The sequence below is a fragment of the Hypanus sabinus genome, chromosome 2, assembly GCF_030144855.1.
Source record: "Hypanus sabinus isolate sHypSab1 chromosome 2, sHypSab1.hap1, whole genome shotgun sequence".
In the NCBI taxonomy this organism is placed as follows: Eukaryota; Metazoa; Chordata; class Chondrichthyes; order Myliobatiformes; family Dasyatidae; genus Hypanus; species Hypanus sabinus.
The window spans coordinates 139,986,552-140,009,538 of record NC_082707.1 but is presented as its reverse complement, the minus strand read 5'-3'; the positions used below and the strand labels follow the sequence as shown (position 1 = coordinate 140,009,538).

The 22,987-nt window shown below is 41.8% G+C and overlaps 1 protein-coding gene across 1 annotated transcript; it reads right to left on the bottom strand.

Annotated features, from left to right (window-relative positions):
* Positions 1-5,919: 5,919 nt before the first annotated feature.
* gjd2b (gap junction protein delta 2b) lies at positions 5,920-7,295 on the bottom strand. Its single transcript, XM_059956046.1, has 2 exons — positions 7,225-7,295; positions 5,920-6,757 (listed from the first exon to the last, which is right to left on the bottom strand). Exons 1-2 carry the CDS (start codon positions 7,293-7,295, stop codon positions 5,920-5,922), a joined length of 909 nt encoding a protein of 302 aa, XP_059812029.1.
* Between the last annotated feature and the right edge of the window lie 15,692 nt (positions 7,296-22,987).

The window sequence follows — 22,987 nt, the reverse complement described above, 5'->3', positions numbered from 1 at the left end:
TTTGCCTGGTTTAACTCTGTCCCGATTTTTCCCACGTCAAACTCTCAAAAAGCCACCCAGCTCCCAGAATTGCTTGCATGCATATGAGACTTAGTGAACATGGAGAGTCGGTCTTGCACGTAATCCCAACCTAACCAATTTGTAACTGAGACAAGCAACTTGCACTGACCTAAAGAATCTTTCTAATTTTAGCCCAAAATTTCTTCTGTTTTTCACTGAAATAATAATAAATCATTTCTGATACTGCTTTCCCTTCTCAGATTTTTCTTGGTTTTGAGCTCTAGTTATGGAGAGTCCACTGATCACTGGCCCACAAGTTAAGCTGTTAAGCTTCTTTCAATTTGTTTCTTTTTCTCTACTTCCAGTTTCTCCTTCTCCCTTACATCGGCTCTGCCAGTACCATCTTCTATGGATGCATTGTCTACATGGTAGACCAAACATTTGGCCAAGCCCCTTCAATTTTCCTCATTATAATATTTCTCTTTTTCTAGAAATGTCAACGGTTTTTGTTATGTTATGGGTGAGAGTGCATGCACAGGAGTGTGACTTGCATCCCTGATATAATATTGACTTAATTTTTAGATCACCAAAATCTGCTCAGTTTTGTAATTTGTTCTCACCCTATAGTCTGCTATTCTACTTTCATCATTGATACAATCTCTAAATGATACATGCACATTTGTATAATTATTTCTCTAATTTCACTAATGTCTCTTCTTGTTGTATACTATTATCACCAGTCTTTGGACCCTCTCCTCTTTTCAAACTAACCAGTTTAAATCTCTTTCTCATTTTCCCCACCGGCTCTGCTTATCCACAAACTTAACACTATCAGTTTTCCACAAAGTCATAAAATCTAAAAAATTAATATTCTGCAGAGTTGCTGAATGACATGCTGAAATTTCCTCTCCCCCACCCCCCACCATTTTTGGTTTGACTTTGCATGTCCAACATCAGACACAGTTATTTTCTTTTGTGATTATTTTGACCCGTTCTCCTGAATAGGTAAGTGTTTGTACATTAATTACCTTCCCATCTGACATAGTCTTGCATTTCCTGTGGCATAAATTTGATGAATGTTACTCATGTCTGCATTCTGTTCATTTCATATTTACCATGATTGGACTTGTGAACTGGCATTTAACTTCTGTGTCAGTACTTACTGAAAAAAAACCTTGTAAAAAGGAAAGATTTGTACTTATGCAGAACTTTGCACTAAGACTGTACTGTATGACTAAGAAAGTATCTTTTAAGTGTAATCACCTGCTGAATGCAACACTACAAATAGTTTGTGTAGTACAAGTTCCTGCAAGAAATGATATAATAATGACCAGATAATTCTTTCTTTCTAACACTGATTGATGGATATTGACTTGTACACTGAAAGCATTACCGTGTACAATGGTATCCTTTATGCCTACTACTGAGCAGATAGGCCTTTGTTCAATATTTCATCTGAAATAGAGAACTCTTCCACACAATCGACACTGTCACTTATACATAAGTGAAGTCTGTGATACTTAATAAAGTCACAACTTTTCAATGCCTAGACAAAAGTGATTCTCTCTGAACCTAAGGCTGCTTCCTAGCAACTGGCATTCTTACTTTTTTAAATTCTATTGACTAGCCTTATCTGTCATAAATACTCATAAAGACCACTATACCAAATTTACATTAATATTAGAAACACTATGGTGACACCGGAGAAGGAGACACTCATTGACTCCCAATGTGACCTCTAAACCTCAGTTCACCAGTACTACAGGTCATAGATTTAGGGTGAAAGGTAAAACGTTTAAGGGGGATATGAAGAGGAACTTCTTTACTCAGAGGGTAGTGGAGCATGGAATAAGCTGTGATGGATGCGGGTTTGATTTCAATATTTATGAGGAACTTGGATAGGTACATGGATGGGATGGGTATGGAGCGCTATGGTCCAGGTGTAAGTTAATGGGACTTGGTATGGATTGGATGAGCCAAAGAACCTGTTTCTATGCTGTAGTGGTCTATGATGCCATGACTAGCAGAGATCCATATGAGAATTTGATGCAGTTGAGTATTCAAACAGAAGATCCAGCAAGGTTTTTAATGTGACTCAGAAAGATACTGACTGGAAAGTCAGTGGAAAGAGGCCATGTCCACAATGACAGAATCATTTCCGACCACCCATATTCTAGATCTTGAAAGTCAAATACCTAGAGTATCTGGAAATATTTAGCCAATTAGGCAGCATCAATGGAGGGACAAACAGAATTAATGTGTCATATTGGTTACTGTGCATCAGAATTATGAAAATTTAGGAATTAAACATGCTTTAGAGGAGAACAAGGGCTGGAGAGAATACAGTGTCAAACCAAACAGCAGAGAATGGTACAAGGAACACTTGCTGATAATGAGCACACTAAACAGAGTAAATGTCCACCAGAATAGTCTTAAAATGGCAAAGAGATTCTCTGTGTTCAGTTCATGCTTAAATTAAACTGAAATAGGCTATCTAGCTATCTAGCAGTAAGTCCAGGGGAAAATTACTCAAACCATGGTGAAGTTAGGATATAAGTATGAACTGGTTAAAATCTTACCCAGTACTCAGGATAGCACTAATAATTTACCTTTATAATATTCTATGTTTTGATTTTCATTTTGTTCTTAATAAAAATGTATTTGATTATAAGACAATAAGATATAGGAGCAGAATTAGGCCCATCAAGTCATTTCTGCCATTTCATCATGACTGATCCATTTTCCCTCTCAGCTTCATCTCCTGCCTTCTCCCATATCTCTTTGAGCCCTGACTAATCAGGAGTCTATCAAGCTCTGCTTTAAATATACCCAATATGGTGTTTTATAATACATCGTAGAAATATATAAGATATTAGTATGAAAACAGAATAATAATTAGGCCTCATTTTCACTGTAGTAAAATGGCAACATGTATTTTAAAAGACCTTAATAATAACTTGCCTATTGGTAACTGAGGTGTGGCCCTCTCTCCATCTTTCCATCTCATATAATTTTGTTATTTATTTTATTTACTTGGAGATAGATCTTAGTAACAGACCCTTCCAGCCTAATTACACCCATGTGACCAAATAAAGTGCCAACCTGCGTGTCTTTGGACCGTGGAAGTAAAACAGATCAGTTGGAGGAAACCATTGCAGCCATGGAGAGAACATACAGACCCTTTGCTGTGGTGTAATTGAACTCAAGTCACAGGCACTGTAAACAGTCAGCTAACTGCTATGAATATTGTTTTCATGTTTCTTTGATTTCTCAGGTGCCTTCAACACTATACAGCCTTCATTGTTGAGGGGGAAAAGCTCCATTCAGTGCAAGTTGTCACTTACATTTCATCCTGGATAATGGACTACCTGACTGGCAGACCACAGTTTGTGTGGCTTCAGAGCTGTGGGTCAGACATGGCCATAAATCCCGCTGGGGCCCCAGGGGCTCCCTTCCCGTTTACCCTGTATACCTCAGGCTCTAGATACAACACTGAGACATGACAGTTGCAAAAAATTCTTTGATGACTCAGCAATACTTGGGTGTATAAAGGAAGGATGGGAGGATGAATACAGGACCCTGGTGGAGGACTTTGTCAAATAGTGCAAGCTGAATCATCTGCAGCTCAACATCAGTAAGACAAAGGAGATGGTGATGGACTTTGGTAAGACTAAGCCTGAACTGCTCCCTGTTACTATTGATGGTGAGGACATGGATGTTGAGTGGACCTAGGAGTACCTGGAGGTGCACTTGAACATGGAGGCTGTGTACAAGAAAGGCCAGAGTCACTGAAGAGGTTGAGGTCCTTTGGAGTATACAGGCCTCTCCTTCACATGTTCTGTCAGTCTGTTGTTGCCGGAACAATCTTCTATGCAGTGGTGTGCTGGGGCAATGGCATCAACACAGGTGATGCTTACAGGCTCAATAAACTGATTAGAAAGGCTGGCTCTGTTATAGGTGTCAAACTGGACACACTGGAAGCTGTGGAAGAACAAAGGACTCTTCAGAAAACCCTGGCAATCTTGGACAAAGTTCTCACCATCTGCATGCCACCTTGGCTGAACAGAGGAGCACTTTTACTAATGGACTAAGACAACTGCAAAGAGTGCTATATGAGGTGATTCTTACCCTGGCTCTCCCCAGGGAAGTGATGAACTCCTCCTGTTAGACAGTTTGAGGTAGCTTACTTTGTACTGTTTCTTACTTCCCTTCTAATATTTGTATATTGTATATCTGTGTACTTGTAATGCTACTGTGACACTATAATTTCCTTTGGGATCAATAAAGTATCTATCTATCTAGTTACAAATTGTTCCATGACTTGTTTCAATCTCTCTGCTGAACAAAACCTAAATAAGCAGACGTCAAATATTTCATTGTAAATAAAAAAAAAGTTTATTTTGTATTACAGTTTGCACAGGCTGAACAACATTATGCTGCGAATAAATATTAATATATGCATCAGATCTTGAAGACAAATACATGATAGCAGGCCAATATCGGTGAGCGCATACAACCAATTCCATGTCATTTAACTCTATTTATCCCAAGTTGGAAATTAGTTATATTTCACATATGGCACTCAAAAATCAATAGTATCAGGGTGACATTTCTAAAGTTAAAAAGCCAAAAATTAAAACATCCCTGTCTTTATTTCTTGCCATTGCTGATCTTGCGTTGTTCCGTTACGAACGATTAAGTATGGTATTTTAGTAATTGCCGCAGTTATAACCAGGGGATCACAGAAGCCATTTCGTGCACTGCAAGGCCCTCAAACAGCTCCGAGATACAGACCAGATATTATAATAAAACTTCTACACTAAATAAGCAGAACCCATTTTAGTCGCACTGGTTTCAACTGAACTAAATACACTGTTATGTTTTATGATGATGGAACAAAATGACACAATCGTGTTTTTTTTCTTTTCGCCCATCTAATTCGTCCCCCATCTTCCTGCACACATGCACAGCGAGCTGATAAGAAAAGCATGCTGACGAGGCCACCTTGGATAAATTACCTTATTGGAAACGTATCCGGCTGTTGAAGTTTACAACTTCAAATACTTTGGTCCTTTCAGCTACTGTATATACACAGTGCTGATCAGAGCACTGAAAACAAATACCTGTCAAAACTACAAGTTGACAATATTCAAAACAGAACATCATATTTCACGTAGATACCAACATGTACATTAATTAAGGTTAACGGTGGGGACAAGTAGGCAAACAAGTAGACAACAATCCCTATATCTTCAGAGACGGGAACGATCCGTACGATAAGGGGATTCTAAACGGATTCGTGTATGCGACTACTTGAAATGAGACAGCGCCTAGAACATTCGTATTTTAAAATAAATGTACAGTTATATTTAATCAGTGCTAAAACGCACAGTTTCAAGCAGAACTTGCTTGCTACCTTGGAAAAATTAACATCGCCCATTTAATTATCTTTTAAAAAAGGTATAATGGTCACAGACGGATCTCAACCCTCTGATACAGCAGCCGTTTGAATTAGACCATCAATGATATATCAGTAATTTTACACGAAGCGCTACATAACGGCTGTATAAACGGCGTGAGCCCAGGATGCAACAGTTACTTTGTATCTTCTCATAGATATACGAAACACGCAGTTTCATTTTAGCCGAACGTATTCCGCGTGGGTTCTGCCACCTCATTGGGACGAGAAATGTGAACATTTTAAAATGCACAGAAGAATTGGCGAGATGAGACAGCACACTTAGTACTCGTCGAGGCGCAATGCACGGTGGCCAGTCTGTCTTTAGGAAGGTTTTAGATTCCGCCAGAAGGCTTCTGAAGTGGACAAGAGAGCGGTGACCACGGAACCATCCTTCGCGTGGTTGGGTCAGACTCAAACCACTTTACCTGCAAGAGGAAACAAGTGTGTACGCTTCCTTCTCACACATAGGCAGAGTCACTGGACTGAGTTCTTCCAAAGTTAGGCACCCCTATTCTGTGTGGCGAATCTTTACTCCTAATTTCGTATATGGATTTCCGCCGTTCCTGCGCCCCCCTCACTGCGGTTTTGATCTTCCTCCAACCCAAGTGATTCAATTCCGCCAGGTTGAGCACGACGCAAAGTCCACTCACGGCGAACATGAAGACGAGAAAGACCGTCTTCTCCGTGGGTCTGGACACGTAACACTCGACCGCCTTCACGCACGGGTAACGGCTGCACTCGTACATAGACGGGACGTTGAATCCGTACAGGAAATACTGTCCCATCAGGAACCCGATCTCCAAAGCGTTCCTGAAAACAACCTGGATGATATAGAAACGGGAGATCCCTTCCTGTCGCCGCATTTTTGACATCTTACTATTCCTCGCAGCCGAGTTTTGCATTTCTTTAACCTCTAGAAAGTCCGACTGCATCTCTTTGCTGGAAACTCCCGAGTTCTGCAGAACCCCATTCACGGTTGTGTTTTTAATCTTGTTGTCTTCGCGCTTCTTTTCTTTGTCCAGGGAGATGAAGACGGTGGAGTACTGTCTCTCCCGCTGCTTGGAGGACTGATGCACGGAGTAGGTGATAAAACAAAGGCTGGGGGTGCACACCATGATGATCTGGAAAACCCAGTAGCGTATATGGGAGATTGGAAACGCTTTGTCATAGCAAGCCTGGTTGCAGCCCGGCTGCAGGGTGTTGCAGACAAACATCGTCTGCTCGTCATCGTACACCGTCTCCCCCACGATAGCCACCACAAGGATTCGGAAGATCACCACTACCGTCAACAGGATCCTGTAGGGAGAAAAGCACCAAAGTCCAACTGATTCAATCGATCTGCAACACCCGGAGACATTCGCCAGACTGTGCCGCGCGAAACTCGGCACCATCTGTCCCGTCAATTTTATATTTCCCGCCACCCGACCCACCCAGGTCTGAAAAGCACCAAAAGTTGCAACTTTTAGGAGCTCACTTTTACACAACAATGTACATATCCACCAACTGCCAGCAATATATCGCGAAAGGTAACTTGCCCCAGGAGGCAATCGCTTCCAAACGCGTTTTACCCAATCTGCAACAAGGTACCTTTGGAATTTCCTGGATTTGAGACGTTCGATTATATGGATTGAAAAGAGACTACTGGTAAAGTTAACCGTCATTATGGATACATGATAGTGGATTAAAATCTGCGGAAGGAGTGTTACACTTCGCCGCGATAAAGGTTCATTTGCTGATTTTGCAGATCCTGACAATCCTCTTACCTTCCTATCATGGTCGAATGCTGCTGGACAGCCGCCTCCAGCAATCTCTCTAGTATTGTCCATTCTCCCATCGCTGTGCATCCGGCGAGAAGAACAGGGCTAAAACAAGGCCGATCTACTGGATTTTTACCCTCCTTTTATTATCAATGAAACTACACCTTTCCAAACTGTTGCTTTAGCACGTCCGGGCGAAGTGTCAACGCGCAACAGTACCTGACAACACAACGCTTTCCTGTCTTTAGCCTGAAATGCCGATTAATATAATCTCATTCGCTTTGGACAGGAGGTTGAAGCAGTCCGAATGGGGAGAGATGGTATTTAGAGTCATGCGGGCTTTAATCTTCCTTTAAATACTTTCCTCCTGCGTCACGAACAGGCAATTTTTTTTTTGTAGACATCAGCTAAATGAAGAAGGATTTTCTCAATTTCATTATTTTGAAATATCCCAGGACGGATTAATTTGCAGTAACATTTGCATTGTAATCGTATATTCCCGAAATACATGAGTGCAAATAAATGAATGATCTAAAACCGAACTCAAAGCCAAATGCAAAATCGTGAACCTGGATACCCCGAGGGGCGCAAAAAGCGGCGGTCCATGTTACACAGTGACCGTTTCAATCGGTGACACTCTCGGAACGGGTTTGAAGCGATTTTTTTGTTAACCGAGCGGACTGCGAAATGAATAGAAAGACTGAGTTCGAGCTTTCTTTGCGCGCTGAAGCTTTTGAATCAACATTCAAATTTAGGATCTTCTGGGTTCGGAAGACATGCCTTTGAGAACAGACCCTGGCTCTCTATGATTAAACTGCCGGTTTTTATCACTCTGCGCCAATTTGTTTTAGATTTGCAGGATCCGCAAGGTTTTATCTTTTGTTCATTCAGTAATGAGTCCCTGTGGTTTCTCTTGAATGAAACGACGTAAACACTGGAGCTGAAAAAGTGCACTAACGTGTACTTTGTGTTCACAGTGTTTCGCCCGGCTTGTCGCCCTGTTCGTCAACAGCAATCAAATACTGACACGTTTGTGAACAATTCGTGAAAGGCCACCATGACCCTGAAGAATATGATCCTATTTCACACCCCCTTCTATAGTAGAGTGTTTTAACTTCTTTTTCATTTCAGGCAAAATTCTGGCCATTCTTACCAGTTCAATTCAGCCTCCAGTTTCCCAACACTCACATCACGTTTATTGCCAGTATTTCAAGACTGACGATGTCCTTATTCTGCTCTGATTTGGGGGTGCTGAGGCCAATCCCGGAACCAAACACTTCCACAGATGGGACAGGTGTTAATCAGGTGAGGGAGGGAGGTTTGTAAGGTGGGCCACTCATTTTGCCTATCAGCAGGATCTCTGCAAAGGCTTGAGGAGGTTCATAGTACCATTCCCAATGCAGCTTCTCCACTTCGAGCGTCCATGGGCCAGGGATTTCTATCCCTGGTGGTAACCTTTCATTTTCTCAAGAATTCTTTCATTTCATTTTTCAATCTTTTTATTGATTTGCAAATAAAGAATATACAAATCAGAGGAGGAACTTAGCAAACAGATAATATAAAAGACATAAACAGCAATAATAAAAAAACAGAAGGCATATAATGTCAAAATCAAATAGGTAAAATATTATGCTGTTATATATACAATGGTCAAAAAAACTACAACTCCTCATAGCAATTGTAAAAAATGATTGGAAATTATATTCATAAAAGAAAAAAACCACTAACTAACCTGAAACTAAAAAAAAGAGAAGGGAAAAAAAAGAAAGGAAAAGAAAGTTTGGGCAGTCCAATTGAGGATAAAATTTTAAAAAAGAGAGAGAGAAGAAACATCCTTCCAATCATCTCCAAACCTTCATGGATAAGGATTTTCCCCAAAGAATAAATAAAAATAAATTAAATCGTGAAAATATTGAATAAAGGGTCACCAGACTTGTCCGAAATTAAAGGATGTATCAAATGTCTGGCTTCTAATTTTCTCCAAGCTTAGACATGACATGATGGAGGAGAGCCAATAAAAAACAGTCGGTGGGTTAGATTCTTTCCAGTGTAGCAAAATAGCTCTCCTAACCAGTAAAGTCGAAAAAGCTATCACATGTTGGGTGCAGGCAGACACTTTGCTTGCTTCCTCTGGGAAAATCCCAAAAATTGCTGTAAGTGGATTAGGTTGAACATCCACATCTATAACATTTGATAATATTCCAAACACATCCCTCCAAAAATTGTTTAAACTTACACATGACCAAAACATACGAGTTAGAGTAGCCACTTCTGTGTTAACATCTGTCACAAATAGGGCTTATATTAGGAAAATATGCGTCAATTTATCTTTGGACATATGGGCCCTGTGTACTATCTTAAACTGAATTAAGATATAACATGCGCAGATAGATGAATTATTGACTGAATAATAAATTTTACTCCATTGGTTATCTGAAAGTGAATGTTGAAGTTCTACTTCCCAGGTACGTTGAACCCTATCATTAGGCGACATGCGAGCATTCATTAACTCTTTATAAATGATAGCTATTAATCGTTTTTGAAAAGGTTTAAACTGAAAAATAGCATAAGCCAAATTTAAAGAGCAGGCTGAGGGGTAATTAAGTAAAAAATCACATTAAAAATTCCTAACCTGTAAATATCTGAAAAAATATGTGTTGGGGATATCATATTTATCCATTAACTTTGAAAAAGACATTAAACAGTCTTGTAAAAACAAATCTAAAAAAGTTTTTATTCCCTTAATTTCCCATGTTAAAAAAGCCTTTGTTATATTACTTTATTCGTTATATTACTTTTTGGATTTATGATATAGATGACCAAGATTGCCCTTCATGGTTACAGCTGGAGGAAAATTCAGTAATGGGGTTTTCGTTAGCTTCTTTATCAGGAGCTCCTCTTCCGTTTTCACTCTCCAGAATAGGTAGACAAGCTCTTAACCCTATTGTCAAACATACTTTAAAAATTTGGTTTCAATTTCATAGATTTTTTGAATTAAATGATTTTCTACTTTCTGGTAATATTTATTCTAATTTCTTTTTTAAACCATCAACTTTGGATAAGGCTTTTTTTCTCAAGAATTCTTTGAGCACATCCCTGAACCTTTTCCCCAGTAATCTCTTCCCATGACAAATAAACTCAGATAAGAGTGCCTGCTTCTGGATTCTGGTGCTGAGCATGTGAATAATATGGCCAGCCTAATGCTGTTAACCCAGTGTGCCCAGACATTAGTAATGAGGATGGAGGCCCAGTGTTGATCCAATTGTCCTTCTCGAGATATCAGAGGATTTTGTGTAGACAGCACAGGTGGCTCGATTTTCCAGTGGCTGAAATCACAGAAGCAAATCAGAGTGCAGAGGTTTCAGTTGCCTATAGACTTCAGCTGATGTGCTAATTCTGACATATAATTTATAAATACCCTTTTCCACAACTGACCAAAGTTCCTGGTGCATTTCTTTATTGATGCCTGATTTTGCAGACTCTTAAGAAATGAGAAGTGGTTTACAGTGTCTAGGACTGCACCATGAATCCTTGACAGATATCCTTGACAATATGTTGCAGTAGGGACAGTTTGGTAGAGGGTCTTAGTTTTGTGGATATTGAATGTAAGTCTCATCTCTTGTATATTTTACACAAATCATCAGTTTTGGTTTGGTCTCTGACTTATTCAAACAATTACACAAGTTTCCTACACATTCTTAAGTTGTATTAGAATTACAGAACATGAAGCAAAGATATCTACCCCATTTGCCTGCATGGCTTCATGAAAGGGCAGATGTACATCCAGTTGCTTTCGAAAGGTGGAGTTGAATCTGCTTCCACCGTTCATTCAGAAGGTAGACCTCAGGTCACAGTAACAAGATTGCTGAAATAGGAGAGCTATCAGACCACTGAGTCAAAGCCAGCCCTCAGAGCAATCCAATCAATCTCACTCCCCTTTATTTCCCTGTAAACTGTTCACTTTCACACTGCCCATTAACTACATTCTGACTGTCCTGCCACCAACAGGCTACGGGACCAATTTTACGGTAGTAAATTAGCTTATCTGTATTTGGGATGTGAGAGGAGCATGGAGCAGCTATATTGGAAACAAACGACCAAGGGGGGGGAAATGCACAAATAGCGCCAAAGAGTCAGGATTGAACCTTGCTCACTCAAGCAGTGAGGCACAGGCTACACTATTCTGTTTCCCTTCTGCGTGAAATTGGTATCCGTAACAGGTTTAAGAGCTGTATTCGGTTGTGCTTTGAAACTAATAACATTGGATGATTTTACTGCTCTTTAGGAGAAAAAGTAGAGCAACTATCCTTTTTAAACACTAATTTTAAGGATACTTAAATACATTCTTAAATTTAAATTACATATTTGCTTTTCACTTTGGTTTAGTTTCTAACCGTTCTTCAAACTAACAATGCTAGATTTCAATTGTGTTAATAGATTCTAGTGTGTATAATTAGTTTGTAAAAGGAAAATGGCAAATTCAAAGACACTCAGCAGGAGAGACAGCATTTGTGGAAAGAGAACAGTTAACACCTCAAGTCTGGAATCCCTCAATAGAAATTCAACATGGATCACTTTTCACAGATGCTAAACTGTGTTTCTAGCACCTTTTTGTTGTTTTTTTTTATTTGGTTTCCATTACCTGCTGTTTTTATCATTAGTTTTCAAGAGTGTTTAACAATTGTAAAACATTTTGAGAAATGCAGATTATAGCTGAAACAGTCCTTTGAGCCTGTTATGTAATAAGGTCATGGCTGGTTGAAATCAGGAAAAATGTTAAATAAGTGGTGCATATTGGCACCAATGAGATAGGCAGAAAAGGGGAAGAGGTCCTGTGCAGTGAGTATATAGAGTTAGGAAAGAGGCTGAAGAGAAGGGCCTCCAGGGTTGTAATCTCTGGATTACTCTAAATGCCACAGGCTAGTACAGGTAGGAATGGGGTGATAGTATGGATGAATGAGTGGCTGCAGAGATGGTACAGGAGACAGGGTTTCAAAGTCTTGGATCATTGGAACCTCTTCTAGGGAATGAGTGACCTGTTCGAGATGGGCAGGTTGCACCTGAACTGGGGAGGGACCAATAATCTGGCCGGGCAGTTTCCTGATGCTCCGCGGGGAGAGTTTTAAATAGTTTTGCAGAGGACTGGGTGAGTCTAAAATAGTTTTGCAGGTCCAGAGCCCAGGTCAGTAAGGGAAGGGTCAGTCCAAAAGGTAGATGTCAGAGAAGGAATTGAAAGGCAAAATCAAAATAACAGGTATTATAGGTTGGATAATTTGAAGTATGTATATTTTAATGCTCGGGGTATTATGGGTAAGGGTGATGAAGCTAGAGCATGGATTTGTGCATGGCACTACAATGATGTAGCCATTACTGAAATTTGGATGAGAGAGGGGCAAGATTGGGTAATTAATGTACCAGGTTTTCAAAGTTTTAGAAAAGATGGAGGAGGAGGTAAAAGGGGGTGAGGTGAGTTGCACAACTAATCACAGCAGCACTCAGGAGAGACATAATGGAGGGGTCAGACACTGAGTCCACTTGGGATTCAGGAACAGGATGGGACTGTACTACAGATCCCCTAATAGCCACTGGGACATTGAGGAAAAGATATGTAATCCAATTAATTAAATCTGTAAAAACAATAGAGTTGTTGTCATGGGGGATTTCAACTTCCGTAGTATAAACTGAGACCTTTGTAGTGTAAGGGGTTTAGATGGGGCAAAATTTGTTAAGTGTATCTAGGAAGGTTTTTTAAACCAATATGTGGGCTGTTTAATGTGAGGAGGGATCCTCCTGAACTTGGTGTTGGGTAATGAGCCCGGCCAGGTGACAGACCTTTCAGTGGGTGAAGGCTAATGACAGGTATGGTTCTTGTGGGAGAGTTTTGAATTTGGAGTAGGGCAAATTACAAGGACATTAGGCAGGAACTATGAAGCATTAATTGGAAACACCTTTTCTCTGGTGAGTCCACATCAGACATGTGGAGGGTGTTTAAAGATCAATTGCACAGAATACAGGAAAGGTATGGAAAGGTATGTCGAAGGGAGGACAGGGATGAAAAGATAAGAGTTCCTTTGATGTCCAAAGAGGTGATGAATTTAATCAAGAAAAAAAAGGAAAAGTATGTAAAGCTTCGGAATTTAGGATCAAACAAAGCACATGAGGAATATAAAGAAGCCAAAAAAGACACAAGAAGGGAATTAGGAATTCTAGGAGGGACCATGAAAAGTCCTTGGCAAGTAGCATTATGGTGAATCCTGAGGTATTCTCTACATACATCAAGTGTAAGAAGATAACTAGGGAGAGGGTGGGACCATTCAAAGATAAAGGGGTGAGCATTTGCTTGGCTACAGAGACCATGAGTGAGGTATTTAATGAGGACTTTGCTTTGGTACCTATCAAGGACTTTGGTATCTATCAAGGAGAAGGATATAGAGGACTAGGAGATCAGTGACGCATGTATAATTATGTAAAGATGTTTAGAAGTCAAGGAGGAGGATGTGTTGGGTCTCCTAATGAGTATTAAGATGGATGTCCGCAGGCCTGATGGGATATACCCCTCATTATTGAAAGAGGCAAGAGATGAGATTGCTGGGCCCTCAACCAGTATCTTTGTGTCCTCACTAGGCCTCAGCAAAGTCCCAGAGGAATAGCGAGTGGTTAATGTTTTATCTCTAGTTCTTTTCTATGTTGTATGTTCTAAGTTCTAAATGAAGGTGGTTTTTCATTGGTCATCTCAGTTCCACGAAAATAATTCATAAACTTGCTTTATCTGCACCAGAAAAAAAAAGTTGTTTCATCGAAAGTTTTTTTCAAGGTTTCCACATTATCCATTGATATTAGAACTTGCAACAAAATCCATCAGAGTCATTTTTAAAAAAATATATAACTAGCAATTGTCATTGGGGATGAAAATTTAGGCCAATCCTACATCTGTGGAGTTATGTCACAGAAATTACCAACTGTATTCAAATATTCAGAGAGCTTTACATGTAACTGAATTACTAGACATAAATGTATATCTAAACAGTTCTCTCATTTATGAGTTTGGATAGCTGTTTTATATCAAGTTTACAGGATTCCTTAACATCATTTCCAGTACACAAGTGTAAAGGAGACTGAAATATTTGCCAGGACACAAAAACAACAAGTGAATTGATTCTTGGCCCCCTAGCCTGACCAGGAAATTCTTAATGCAAGGGGCTAGACTCAGACATCTTCAATTGCTTCATCAATGGTCTTTACTCAGTATTTGGTCAGAAGTGATCATGAACACTGTACAATAATCAATTCTACTCACGTTCCTCAGATATCTAAATGGTTCATATAACAGAGCTAAACACTGTCTCCTGATGTGGAAGATAATGGATCACAGAGAGAGGGCAATCATCACATATTGACATTCCCTATCTTCAACATCCTGGTTCAACTAAATACTATGGCTGCAAGTAGAGAGTTACTTAAAAAGTTTTAAAAGGTTAACTATATAGTCACACGTACATTCAAATATACATTGAAGACTGAGACATCGAGGTGAATGCAGAAGGTGCGCGAGAGTTTCAATGCCGACTGCCTGTCTTTTGATTGCTGCCTGAGAAAGACTCTGTGAGCAGGGTTTTGCTGTGTGTCTTGCTGTGGCAGGCGAGTAGGCCTCTCTGCCTTGTATGGTGTCCCTCTCTGTCAGTGAACGTCAGTGATATCGTCGGATGGGATCGTGGTTCTGTGTTTATGGGTTGAACTATTTTGTTTATGGACTGTGGACTTTTTCAGACGTGGTTTTTATATTTTGTGTTTTTTATCACCTGTTCCTCTTCTGTTTTGTTGTGCGGTTGGGCGTTGATATTCTGTTAGTTTGTGTGTGGGGGAGGGGTTGATTTTGGAGGGGGGATCAAAGTTCCTGTTCTTTTTTGTATGGGGGGGGTGATATTTCTCTCTGAATGACTTTCATGTTCTTTTTTTGTTTTCATGACTATCTGGGGAAATACACATTTCAGAGTTGCATATGGATACTTGCTTTGATAATAAATAAATGAAAAATGAAATGAGTTGTCTGCATCAAATCAAATCAGCAGGGTTTGTACTGGGCAGCCCACCAGTGTCATCATGCTTCCATAGCAACATAGCATGCCCACAACCTACTAACTCTAACCATATGGGAGGAAACAGGAAGAAAGTACAAACCCTCTACAGATAGCAGTGGGAATCCCAGTCTTACAGCCTGCACTGTAATAGTGTTACCTTTCTACCATCCATAAGACAGAGACCAGGAGTAATCTTGTCACTTGCTTAGAAAGATGTCAAGAAGTTTAGGATAAAGTAGGCTGCACACCTGATGTGACCTGGACTCATTATGTACATCAATATCATTATATTGGCAGCACCCTGCTAAGTCTTCTTCAACAGCACTTCTCCTACTTCTCCTTAAACCCTCCACCCCTGCTGGGGCTTAGGCTGCCCATGGCAGCACGCCAGAGCCCTCTGTCCCGGGCCACAGGTTGTTCAGCCCTGTTGCTTCTGCTTTCACCACATGATTTCACACGTCTTCTAGGCAAAGAGCCTTCCTCTCCCAGGGGTGAGGTCTTTTAGCTTCTGTTGGTGTTTCTGTAGCTCTAGGATTTTACGGGATGGGGTTGCTGGCCCCATGTCCAACCCTCCGCCTTTCACTGTTGGGTTTGGAACCGCCTGTAGCAGAGTTTAAAAACACTTAATGAGCCAATAACTTTTCTCTCCTCTGTCAACCTCGGGTAGCATGAAGATGGGATTCCTCGCCTGCAAATATAATGGCTTTTTTTTTCAGTGCCAGTAGCTTAAATCCTGCAACACCCAACACCCTATTCTTTAAAGATTCTTTACCACCTAGAACACAAGAGTTCAAGTTTGCAGCTCATTCTCATCTTACCACTGACAATAAGGGCTGGCCAAAAAATGCTGGTTATATCCAGGTTGCCTGAATTATTTTTATAGGTGCCTTTACTTACATTGCATATCTAATTCAGTACTTTGTCTCCATGATTTCCCTGTCCCATCGTTGCACTATGTAATAATTCATGGCAATGTCATCAGGAGCATCATAATAGTAACTTTCGCTGACTATAAATATTACTGGTTTATTACCAATGGACCAATTTTTTATTGCAGTTCTGAAGTTCTCTTCAAAACTTGTCTGGGTGCATGGTACCCAATCATTTCAGGAAATAAGCAGGGTCTTTGTTACTCAATTGTGTGAATACCGTATTTGTAAAGCAAATAAATCAAAGAATTCAAATGGAATGATAAAGTTCACTTTTTAATGTCCCAGAATTTAATTATCCCTTTCTCTTTCTCTCTCTCCTCCCCATACGAATGCATCAATGAAAACCAGCTGCTTTAGCTATTCAATTCAAACAGCATCTTAAATAGGACACCTTTTATTGTTATACATTGGAGGAAGTAGGGACATTCTTATTAGAAGCTTGGATGAGACAATTGCCTTAAACTTTATTGGCTGAGAATTCCACAAAGTCAGCTCAGAGTCAGATTCCCAATCAGGTTTATTGCCACTCCCTTACATGAAGTGGAATTGGTTGTTTGTTGCAGCACTACAATAGTGTAAAGGAATAATGAGGTAGTGCTCATGGATCTATGGACTATTCCGAAACCTGATAACTGAGGGAAAGAATCTGTTCCTGAATAGTCAAGTGTGGATCTTCAGGCTTTTGTGCCTCATGCCAGAAGAAGACTTGTCACAGGTGGTGAGGGTCCTTAATGATGGATGCTATCTTCTTAAGACACCATATCTTATAGATATCCTTGATGGTGTAGGGGTTAGTGACTCCTCGGGTACACAGATGGTATGATATGTAGGACTAGATGTTAATATCCCTTAATCGCACCCCTGAAACATGCTGCCCAGACTCTGTGGGGTAGCCAGGTGAGTAATGGCATCTCCTGGGTTATCAAGTGGGCGCCCTCTTCCCTCAGTGTTTCACTAATAGGCCCACGGCACCTCCAGAGGGTTCAGCAGTGAATCCCGGCATCCCAAGCCCACCCCCTAGATGCCATTCACTCACTTAGGGGCCCAGATGGAATCCTTTTTCTTCATCCAGAGGCACTGACTGCACTTTTCAGCAGCTCTGGAGAGGTCTTAGACTGCTTGTTGGTGTGTCTTCCCTCGCACTCCCAACTCCCGGAGTAGCCTTGATGTTGATGTGGCTACAAATCCACTGCAGCCTACTTTGACCGGTCGCTCCCTTACTTTCCAGCCACGTTGCTGCACATTGGCTGCAAGCTCAGCGTTCCTGAGCTTCCTGCGCTCGTAGGCCCCCACTGCATCCTCCCAGGGCACTGGAAGCTCGATGATGTAAACGAGATGGTGTGAGGCCGACCATAGCACAAGGTCTGGTCTGAGGTTGGTTTCAGCGATTTCAGTTGGGAAGCAGAGCCTCTGGCCTAAGCCTGCCACCATCTTCCAATCACGTGCCCCGCCTAGCCGCCCGGAGTCTGGTCTTGATGTGGGGAGTCTGGCTTGATCCTCACCTTCCTGGACAAATGCTGTTAACAGCCAGCGGGATGAAGGCGGAGGGACAGCGTTGACGCTCATCTGCCAACTTTCCAGCACTGCTGCAAGACACCGTAGTACCTGTCTGTGCCGCCAGGTGTATCAGCCTTGAGTGAGGCTGGTCTTGCCACACGCCAGAATGTGTTTTAGTGTTGCTGAAGTCGGGCAGAGGGAGCACGTGGGGTCCTCTCCATACCTCTGGCTGAGATTCATGGGAGACGGCAAGACATGGCAGGCAGCCCTGATGGTGAAGCTCGCTCTGTATGTCTCCATCTCCCACAGCTGTCTCAGGAGATCGTTCCTTTCTCCACTCCCTCCCATCTCATCCATTCCCTCGCCTTGCCTGAGCAACGGCCTTTGCGCACCTTGCCACCTCCTCCTGCCGACGGATCTTCTGCATCATGAGCCTGCGTCTCTGACCGGGGCCCAGTTTGCTCCTCCTTTGCTGCACTTGGCCCACGATGTCCCTGTGCTTGAGTGCTGCCTTTGCTTGCTCGGATGCTTCTGATGGAGTCCATTTCCTCCCAGTATCCAGGATGAGGGCAGCTTGTGCTACAAATGGATCACTCGCCTCTGATAACATCATCTCCAGTCTTACCCTTGGTGCACTTGAACTCCTCTGAAGTGGGTAGCTCGAGGACTCCTTTGCTGTAGAGCCCTGTGCTGCTGAGGCTCCTGGGAAGACCAAGCCACTTCCTTACGTATGAGCTGATCAGTCTCTCCAGCTTTTCCACCTTCGAGACTGGAACTTCATGCAGGGTTCGTGGCCACATGAGGCGTGGAAGGAGCCCAGATTGCTACACCAGAGCTTCAGCTTGTCCGGGAGTGTGGTTCTGTCGATGCTCTCGAGGCCACTGATGGCATCCTTCCTGAGCTGATCTACCTGCTCTGTGTCTTCGAGAGATGCGTTATACCACTGACCTAGGCTCTTCACAGGCTTCTTGAAGACTGTTGGAATCATCTCATCGCTCATGTAGAAGCGTTGGTCTACCAGCTTCCCCTTGACAATGGAGATGCTTCTGGACTTGCTTGGCTTGATCTTCAGCCGAACCTGCTCAATATTCTCTTGAAGCTTTCTCAAACAGTACAAGCCTTGGTCATGGTGAGTGTTGTGAGATCGTCCATGTATCTTCTGATAGGCAGCAGCCTCAGGCCAGGTATTATACGCTGTCCTCCAACCACCCATCGAGATGTTCTAATGATCACCTCCGTGGCCATGGTGAAGGCTAGCGGGGAGATGGTACAACCGGCCATGATTCCCTCTTCCAGATGTTGCCACACTGTGATGTAGTTTGCTGTTGTCAAACGTAGCTGCACATCCAAGAAGTAGGCCTTAGCGAGGCTGGTGAGGGCCGCTGGGACCCTGAAGAAGTCGAAAGCAGTCCAGAGGAGGTTATGAGGGACTGAGGCGAAGGCGTTGGCGAGGTCCAGGAACACCACTTGAAGATCTGTTTCCTCCTTCCAGATGATGCAAACGTGTTCCAGACAGCCAGAGAACCCCAAGATCCCTGGATTGATGGATTTCTGGATTGATGTATCAATCAGATGGCTTCTTTGCAGATATCTTGACAGCCTATGAGCCACCACCCTAAAGAAGATTTTGCCCTTGACGTTTAGGAGAGGGATCTGGCGGAATTGGCCGATTTCTGATGAACTCTTTTCCGTGGGATCAGAATTCTTCCGTCTCTCCACCAGGGTGTTGGTATTTCCTGCTTATGCCAAACCACCTTCATGAGCCTCCAGAGGAACCGCAGGACAGCTGGTGCATTTTGTAGAGCCTGTATGGCACTCCATAGTTTGTCAGAGACTTCTTCTAGCTGGGCTAGTCCAAGCCCCCTCAAGTGACTAGGAGGTCATCAGGGTGTGTTATCCCTTGACTGTTGGCCACAGTGCTCAGTTCCTCCAGTGCCAGCTTGACATTTGCCTGACTGGAACGAACACTGCAACCGGGATGATGGATCAGCATGTAGGAGGGAGATTGAAAATCTGGCTGAATGAAGCCACAACAACAACCACAATGTTAGCAAAATGAAGGAGCTGATTATTGATACAGGAGGATGAAACCAAAGGATCATGAGCTAGAACATAATATCTATTTATGTTACTGAAAAGCATTTACTTTGAATTAATTCCAGTTCATAGCACTGCTTGAATTGACCTTAAAACTGTAATTTTGATGTGCTCCTGTTTTATAATCCTTTGTTGTTTGAAATTATTTCCATCCTGCCAAGCCAGGAATTACAATATGCTGCTTTGAATGTGTCTGTATTTAAACCTAACTCTAACATAACTTAGAGATTACACGAATGAAGAGGAAGTGCAATTGGGAGTAGCGTATCTTCTGCATTCACACAGGCACAATTATATTGTTGCTGTCTCGTGGAGACCAGAAGTGCAACCAGTGGTCTAGTCAGTGCTGTACAGTTTTAGTATATCTTCCTTGCTCTTATATTCTATACCTTGTTTAATAAAGGGAAGAATCCCAAATGCCTTTAAAGCCACACTATTGATCTGTAAGATTATGTGGATATTCCTTCAAAGATTCTTTACTTTTCCTCCAGACCACCCAATGTATTATTGCTGTTCTTCACTTCCCCAAACACATTATCTCACATTTGTCTGGGTTAAATTCTATTTATGACTTTTCTCTTTAACCGACCAAACCTACTGTATTTATATCCTCTTGTAATCTAACTCTTCCTTCCTATTCTCAAATAAGCAGTCAATTTACCTATTACCCCCAGACATCTTTCTTATGCTGTCTACTTTTAGATCTATGTCGCTAATATTTATTATATAAAGAAGATTTACAGAACCCCACATAATGGTATATTATGACAAATTGTGTAAATTCAATAGATTCTTGCATGGCATTATCTATATTGTAGTGTTTGCCTGATTCCCTTACTAATGTGAATTGGGAATGTACAAATTCACTGCATGTAGCTGAGAATGATACCAGGGAAAACTGGAAATTACTTAGCAAAAAGCTATTGTTCCATTGAAAATTAATAGCCTTGGATTATCTTGCATTAGATGACAAGGTAACAATCTTAAGGTTGTTACAGCGGAGGAGGTTATGGGAGCGGGACAAGCTCCCACTACCTATTAAATGCTTCCAACGGTGTGTGCCTCAAGTAGCCTCTGACAACCAAATACAGCTCCTGGCCTTCACGTGTGGCTTAGCTACTAAGCCTGGTGGAATCATTTCTACTGACAGGAGAATGGGCAAAGGTGCCTTAAAACCAGTCATTTCTGGCAAATGGAGCTCATCAACTGTGGTTGGCAGCTCATCTAGAAGGAAAACTCTGATCTCAAACCTCTGCTGCTTTGTTGTTATACCCACTCATGGGGAAGGCTTTGAGAATAAACACTGAGGGAAAAATCCAGCGCTGGAATCCCTAAAGCAGTCCTACATTGACTTCAATGTTGACTGGCAACTCCTGTGTCACTACAGGTATCAAACTGTAATGGTCTCTGCCATTCCTTTCTGTTCATCAGATGCTTGGAGAGCATCTTACTACTTACATATCTTACTGCCCTGGCTTGTATTTCTATACAGATGGTACGCACTGAGTCCTCAGACCAGACATGACAAAGCAGGCGTTCTGTTTGTTTCTTCTGCTCTACTCTAGATGAAGCTATTTCTTTTTCCTGAACTCATGATGAATTAATACTTAAAACAGATTGCTTCATGGATTTAGAATAGATTTTCTTTTGCAAGCTTTGAAACTTTGACTTCATTAAAACCTGTGTGGATGAGTGTGTGCCCATCAAGACTTACTGTACATTCCCAAAGCAAAAGCCATGGATGAATGAGGAGGTACATCGTCTGCTGAAGGCTAAATATGTGGCACCCAGCCCTGTACCAGAAATCCAGGTATGATTTGTGGAGGGTTACTTCAAGGGCGAAGAGACAATTTTGAACGAGGTTGGAGATGACATCAGATGCATGACACCTCTGGCAGAGTTTGCAAGACATTACTTCCTACAGAACAAAACCCAATAGCATGAATGGCAGTGATAATTCACTACCAGATGAACTGAACGCCTTCTATGCACGCTTTGAAAGGGAGAACACAACTACAGCTGTGAAGATCCCTGCTGTACCTGATGACCCTGTGATCTCCATCTCAGAGGCTGATGTCAGGCTGTCTTTAAAGAGAGTGAACCCTAGCAAGGTCCCAATGGAGTACCTGGTAAGGCTCTGATAAGCGCTGGATTTTTCCCTCAGTGTCAACCAACTGGTGGGAGTATTCAAGGACATTTTCAGCCTCTCACTGCTACGGGTGGAAGTCCCCACTTGCTTCAAAAAGGCAACAATTATACCAGTGCCTAAGAAGATTAATGTAAGCTGCCTTAATGATTATTGCCCAATAGCACTCACATAGACAGTGATGAAATGCTTTGAGAGGTTGATCATGACTGGACTGAGTTCCTGCCTCAGCAAGGACCTGGACCGATTGCAGTTTGCCTATCACCACAATAGTTCAACTGCAGATGCAATCTCAGTGGCTCTCCACACAGCTTTAGACCACCTGAACAACAAAAACACCTACGACAGGATGCTGTTCATCGACTGTAGCTCAGCATTTAATACCATCATTCCCACAATCCTGATTGAGAAATTGCAGAACATAGGCTTCTGTACCTCCCTGTGCAATCAGAATCTCAACTTCCTAACCAGAAGACCACAATCTGTGCGGATTGGTGATAACATATCCTCTTCATTGACAATCAACACTGGCACACTTCAGGGGTGTGTGCTTAGCACACTGCTCTACTGTCTATATACACATGACTGTGTGGCTAGGCATAGCTCAAATACCATCTATAAATTCACTGACAATACAACCATAGTTGGTAGAATCTCAGGTGGTGATGAGAGGGTGTACAGGAGTGAGATATGCCAACTAGTGGCGTGGTGGCACAGCAATAATCTAGCACTCAACGTCATTAGACGAAAGAGCTGATTGTGGACTTAAGGAAGAGTAAGATGAAGGAACACATACCAATCCCTTAGAGGGATCAGAAGTGGAGAAAGAGAGCAGTTTCAAGTTTCTGGGTGTCAAGATCTCTAAGGATCTAACCAGCTCTCAACATTTCGATGTAGTTATAAAGAAGGCAAGACAGCGGCTATACTTCATTAGGGGTTTGAAGAGATTTGGTATGTCAACAAATACAACAAATACACTCAAAATCTTCTATAGTTGTACTGTGGAGAGCATTCTGAAA

Coding starts and splice junctions, on each gene's coding strand:
- gjd2b (XM_059956046.1), bottom strand. CDS start 7,295: ATGGGAGAATGGACAATACTAGAGAGATTGCTGGAGGCGGCTGTCCAG. Junction 6,758..7,224: donor CATTCGACCATGATAGGAAG/GTAAGAGGATTG, acceptor TTCTCCCTACAG/GATCCTGTTGACGGTAGTGG.